The sequence below is a fragment of the Mesitornis unicolor genome, unplaced genomic scaffold, assembly GCF_000695765.1.
Source record: "Mesitornis unicolor isolate BGI_N332 unplaced genomic scaffold, ASM69576v1 scaffold39757, whole genome shotgun sequence".
NCBI lineage: Eukaryota > Metazoa > Chordata > Aves > Mesitornithiformes > Mesitornithidae > Mesitornis > Mesitornis unicolor.
The window spans coordinates 13,160-19,138 of record NW_010195059.1 but is presented as its reverse complement, the minus strand read 5'-3'; the positions used below and the strand labels follow the sequence as shown (position 1 = coordinate 19,138).

General features: G+C 50.3%; 1 protein-coding gene across 1 annotated transcript; it reads right to left on the bottom strand.

Moving 5' to 3' along the window:
* Nucleotides 1–384: 384 nt before the first annotated feature.
* LOC104543395 (chromosome unknown open reading frame, human C11orf52) lies at nt 385–5,154 on the bottom strand. Its single transcript, XM_010187999.1, has 4 exons — nt 5,123–5,154; nt 1,813–1,853; nt 985–1,031; nt 385–621 (listed from the first exon to the last, which is right to left on the bottom strand). The coding sequence occupies exons 1-4, from the start codon at nt 5,152–5,154 to the stop codon at nt 385–387; spliced, it is 357 nt and encodes a 118-aa protein (XP_010186301.1).
* Between the last annotated feature and the right edge of the window lie 825 nt (nt 5,155–5,979).

Genomic DNA, 5,979 nt, shown 5'->3' with positions numbered 1-5,979 from the left:
TCTACCTGCAGAGCAGCGCTTAGAGGGTCCTGTGCCACAGCGAGAACTTTCTCACTGGAGCTCTGGGCTGTGGTTTTAGCCTTCATCAGCCAAGGAGCAGCTCTGTCTTCTCACAGTGCTAAGAGGAGATGGGTTGCCAGCTTCAGGATGCAACTCTTCCAAGGGGAAGAGGTGCTTTTTGTCAGCAGAATCAGATAGGAAACTACTCATCATGTGAGAATAAATAAGTCTGTGTCCTCCAAAGAGCAATGCAGGTGAAAGACACAGCCTCTCTGCACTTTCTCAGGGAGACTTGATGTGTCCATGAGGTTAGCTTGCGTCTACAGCATCTCTAAGTCTGTGAAATCCTTTCACTGCTGAAGGAGGAGGGAGCCGTCCAGCCTTTTATACCAGCGTCCCATTCTTACTGTCATATTTCAGCCTGGGCCGGGGGAAGTTGAGGGTGGCATACTCTGTGGCATTCTGCATTTGTAAGTTCTTCACCTCTGCTGCAGAGCGCTCCCGGACCTTGGTGAACACTTGGATGTCTGCGTAATGAATGCTGTCGTCTTGCTGCACACTCTTGGGTTTACTCACGGTGGCGTAGACAGGAAACTCCGGGACATCTTCGTACGTTGGAGCCTTTGGAAAGAAAGAGTTCTGAAAGGTCATCTCCCTGGGCTGCTGCTACACCTGCCTTCCCCACATTAGGCAGAGACACCCTGCACGCTGCCCCCCAGCACCATCCAGCCCTCTGACACTGCAGGCTCAGAGAGATATTTCAACTTACTGCTTCCACTGCACTTTAGAGGAAGAAAATGGGCCTGCATCACTGTGCAGCAATGCACGTTGTTCCCACAGCCATTACAGACTATACAGGATGAGACGATTCACAGCTCTGAATAAGCTGCCCCGTGTCCTCCCAACCCATCTAGCCTCCGAAGTGTTGGTCAGCTCTGTCTTCTCAACATACAGTTAGGAAAGCAACTCTGGGAAGCTGCTTACCTTCCTGTCAGGCCAGTGCTGTTGGGTCTCATGTCTCACATTAGTTCCTGAAAAAGAAACACCAGCAGATCAGGTTAATACAACTGTATATTGTTCCACCTTTGAATGCAGAAATGCAGCATCTGGCCCATGGGCTCTCCCCACTGGACACAAATCAATTTTCCACCTCATTTGACACCCTCAACCCTAATGCTATCTCTGAGGTCCACTTCCAAGAATAAAGCCTGGGCTTGTTTCTTTGGAAAAAATAAAGTTTCCCAGGATGACAACATGCTGTGGACTGCAATGTTCTTGGCAGAACCTAGGAGGACAGACATAGCACAAAGAACTTCCTTGTCAGGCCTTTGGAGAAGTCAGATCCAGTTTTAACTTTGTTATTTCCTTTGCTGCCTGGCAAACATATTTTACCCAGCATGGTCCAAAGGCCACAGGACACAACTGGGCTACTTAATGAATGCACTTTATTCTAGGTGGCTGATGTCATACAGATGCTTGCATCTCTTGCAGGCGTTTGATGCAGCTTCTGCTATGCTGCCACTTCAGAGTACTCACGTGTTTTGATGTGACAGTCTGGTAAAGATATTGCTGAAGTCCCTTCCCTCCCCCTTGCCAAGTCCCATGGTACATCACAGCCCTTGCTTTAAGTTTTAAAGAAAACTTGCCTCTTGCTTCTACCAAACTTCTCTTGAGCAAGGCTGGGTACAAAAGAGTATGGGAGAGGACCTCAGCCTCAGGGATCCAGTTCACAGTCAGCACTAATGTCAGCTAACCAGGGGCTCAGTCACTCCACATTTTCTTGTAATCTAAAGCATTTTCACAAATCCTTACCTTGCTTTTCTTTCTTTCTTTTAAAAGGTGAAGGACAATTCCTGAAATCAGAGAGAGATGTCAGCCCTGAGAAGCCCCAGCCTCTGTTTTCATAGCATACAAACCCAAATGCACCACCCCAGGGTACCACATCTGGTACTGGTGCGTCATGCAGGGTATTAATGATCTCAATTGTCAAGAAACCCTTCTCTGAGGGACAGATTCTCTGATAGCCCCATACCCTGTGCTTTGGCCCCCTTGCCCAAGGAGCAGCTGTGCACAGACCTTGTGCTAATTTAATGTTTCAGACAGTTTTCCTGTTCTTAGTTTTCCACTTAAAACACAACCAAACCAAACAAGCTATGCACTTAATATAAGCCAAGCCAAACTCTAATCTTGGCTGTACCTGTATGACCAAAGAGAGACATGCCAAATACAGCTATGTTCCGGCCATGGCATGAACAGGACACAAATTCATTCCAGCTGTAATAACAGAGCCAGGAGCTGAGCTCCTGTGGTCTGGTGCTGGCAGGGGACCACAAGCTATCTGACAGAGCAGAGACAAGTCACATTCTAGGCCAGATGCATGAAGGAAACGTTACCGTTGCATCACACTCGGAGGGCCACAGGAGAGCAGGTGTCAGCCCTTGTATGGCTCATTCTATGTACGCACGTCCATCTGGCGCTGGCTGCCAACCAACACTGTGCAGCTGAGGGCTGCACATGGGTCTGTGTCTCTGCTGCAGCACAGAGAGCAGCTGAAAGTGGGCAGCTAGTGCTTTTAATGGGGCTACAGCGTTACCAGATGGTTCCCAAGAAGCATTAAGTGTCTCACAGCATGTGCATTTGCCACAGTCCTGCCACTGGCGGGAATAATGCAGTGCTTGAGGCAGAGCTCTGCCTCCACGGGCTTTTAGAGGCAGTTTCAGTAGGTGGGTGAGCAGGACAGTGTGCACAGTAATGCCTTTGGCACTCTTAATGGCAAAACAAAAAAAGCATGAATGAGGACAAAGACCTTGGAGACCTTCAAAACAGTCAGTAATGATTAACCAGACTTTCTAGACCTGGGAAGTCAAAGGCAGCTTTGGAGAAATCAGGGTGGCCATGCACCTGTGCAAAAAGATCCAACACTTCTTCTTGTAACCCTCCTGTGTGCTCCTCCCACAGAGGCACCAACGGCCCTCCAGTCGTTGGCAGACAAAATCTGAGGGGCTGCCTCCAGGAGTTAGGGGTCTAGCTCAAGGCAGCATTGTGGTGCTTCTCACTTGGTTCTTGCAGCTCCCTCCTCCACTGTTGCTATGAGCTTGCAGGGTCTCTAGGGCCCTGCTTGTCAAGGCTTGTGTGCTAGAGCACTTTGCTTCTTTACAGCATGCAGGCGCGTTGTTCAATGTAATTAAAATGCCACCGTTTGAGGTAAAATCAGCAGGATCCATAGCGTCTTTCCTGCGAGGTAAGTTGCAGTACCAGCTTTCCAAGCTGCTCTTGCTTGTTTTGGTTTCCTTCCTTTGTAGAGAGAGCATTAACAGTCAGTGTGTAGGCTGAAGCTATTCTGAGGCTGTCTGCAGGCTAATCACAGCCAGGCAGGAGACGGCATCTCCCAGCCTCAGATCTGCGGTAATTAGAACGGATGTGGCAAGGGAAACAAGAGCAGGGCAAACCTCTCTTCTCTTCTCAAAACCAGGTCAAACATGTTGTAACTAACTCACAGTCTGCTAGAAGCACATTGTATTCTGCATGACAGCACACATATCTCTGCTCCTGTATTGCTGCTTCTCCTTTCCTCATGTCAATGCCAACCTGATTTCTGCCTTACACAAACCTGCTTCACACTAGGTCCTGAGTTTTGGCATCTGTGTTGTCCATGCACACCAGAGGCCCTGAGGACAAAAATGAAGTGGTGAGAATACCTGGGGCCTGCCCTCCACAGGGCCATAAGTGCAGAGGTACCCAGACCTGAGGGCACACTTTTCCTCATCAGTAACTTACTTCTGTGAATAAATTTGCTGTAATGGCTTTTCTTTAAAGACTTCAGGAACCTCCTCAGTCTCTTGCTCTTTGCTCTTGTCTCCCTTAGGGCCCATGCTTTTTGTAGTGATCATGACAAGGAAGTGGGTACTTACCTGCCCTGAGCCCCCTTGTACATTCTGGCTTTGCCATTCTGTGCTGTGGCATGGCTGTTCCCGCCACACAGCATCAATAGCGTGCCTGGGAACTGCAGCTCTGGATGCCACAGGCATTCCCTGATCAGGCCCTTGTCTGCTGCAGTAAAGAAGCCAGTGCTCTGGGTGCCTCGCTTACCCACTGCCACACGGGAAAGGAAGTGGAAAATGGGGCTTTTGGTGGGGGATATGTCAAGAACCAGCCTTACACCCTCCAGCTCTTATTCCTGAATCCCACACTTCTCTGCCCTCCAGCTCAGGGCTCAGGTGGGAAGAACCTCGGTGTCCTGAACCTCCTCCTCTGCTCCAGCCACTAGGTGATGCTGTGCCTCTTGTAATTATTAAATAGCGCTGATGAATTTCTAATACTTTTAACAAATGCAGTGTTGGAGAGAATGTCTGTGGAGCTTCATCTGATATTCACAGCTCTCCACCTTGTACCACCCTCAGAGCTGAAAATATTTCCACTTGGCACCAGATGATGCTCCACTGTGCCCTTTTGCTGTAAGCAGGAGGTCCAGAGCACAACATGAGCCAGGAGGGATTAAACTGTCATCCTCCCAGGGAGAAAGAGCAACATCATCTGAAAAACACGGCCAGGATTTCCCAAGCACAAATAAAGCCCAGGCAGATGCAGGCAGGGAGAGGGGCTGGAGGAGCTGAGAGCAGGAAGGAGTTGCTGACCCACAAGCCCTTAGTGGCAGTAACTGCCCCAGGGACCTCTCCTAGCAGTATGCCAAGGAGACACCTTACCGGTGTCTACCTGGCCGGAGACCACTGGGGTGAGGACAGGGATTTTAGCTAGATCCTTCCTAGAACTGAGCTATTCTCAGCTGCTGGCTTGAGTGCGGGAACACAACCTGCCAGTCCCAGGAGGTGCCGCAGCCTGTCTGCGCTGAGAGATGTGAGCAACAAAGCCCTTTCTCCTCTCCTTAGGCAGCCTTAGGGGCTGCCCCAGTCTCCCGTCCCCACCCCGGCACCTGCAGATCAGTGACCTTGTTCGCTTGCTCTCAGTTTCTGTGTGATATGGCAAGCTGCAGGGCTGAGCGCCAGGCAGGAGCTCTGACAAACCCAGCCCAAGGAAGCAAAGCTTTCAAAGTCCACCCAAACTTGTGCCCAGGCTGACCGGAGCTTTGTCTGCCATCCCCATACCTGGCAGATGCCGTACTCACCATGGTCGCCCGCAGCTGCAGAGATTGCCCATGTCGCTCCTTCCTCCATGAAGTAGAAATGTTTTCTGGGCAGGCAGAGCTTGTATTTCCTGGTTCCTGCTCGGCCCCTGGCTATTCCAAGGGAGTGTCTGGCAGTGTCAGATTTCTCTCCATCGTCGCAGCGACGCTTTGCTAGGCCCGTTCATGCCATCTACCGGAGGGCTTGCCTTGGGCTTTCTGTGCCCCCAAGGCCTGCGCTCACCTCTTGCTATGCAGGGAGGAGAGGGCAAAGTAGTGGTATGCCTCCAGGCCTCGGTCCTGGGGCTACAATTCTGCTTTATGATTTGTACAGTGGATGTCCCTCCACTATACCTCTCTCCAACCATCGCCATCCTGCTGATGCCAGCAGTGATGCAAAAGAGGATGGAGGAGGGACTTCAAATGTTCCTGAACAAAAGGAGAAACACCAGGGCGGGAGCTCTCAGTGCTGGTCCTGCTTTTCATCGATGCATCTCAAGCAAGATGTCAGAAAAATATGTGACATGGGCTGGCATCATCTGGGAAAGACAGTGTTATCTTCTTGGGAGAGAGGTGATGCCCCAGCAAAGGTGAGAGCAAGCTTGCAGGTGAGAGCTTGCACTCTCAGCCGACCTCTAGTGCTGCTGCTTCTGCTGTAGGCAGAAAGGCATATGCAACCTCAGGGATGCTTTTTTTTAAAAGCTACTTAGATTAAAGTGTACAGGTTTGTGCTTTTGACAATGACCTCACATCATTAAGGACCTGCAGTGCAGCTCTTAGGCTCACCCCTCAGCATGTCAAACAGGAATGTTAATGTTCATTTTACCTCTCTGCCCCTGTTGAGAGACCTTCAGACTGTG

Coding starts and splice junctions, on each gene's coding strand:
- LOC104543395 (XM_010187999.1), bottom strand. CDS start 5,154: ATGGGCAATCTCTGCAGCTGCGGGCGACCATG. Junction 1,854..5,122: donor TGCAGCTGCGGGCGACCATG/GTGAGTACGGCA, acceptor CTCTGATTTCAG/GAATTGTCCTTCACCTTTTA. Junction 622..984: donor AGCACTGGCCTGACAGGAAG/GTAAGCAGCTTC, acceptor TTCTTTCCAAAG/GCTCCAACGTACGAAGATGT.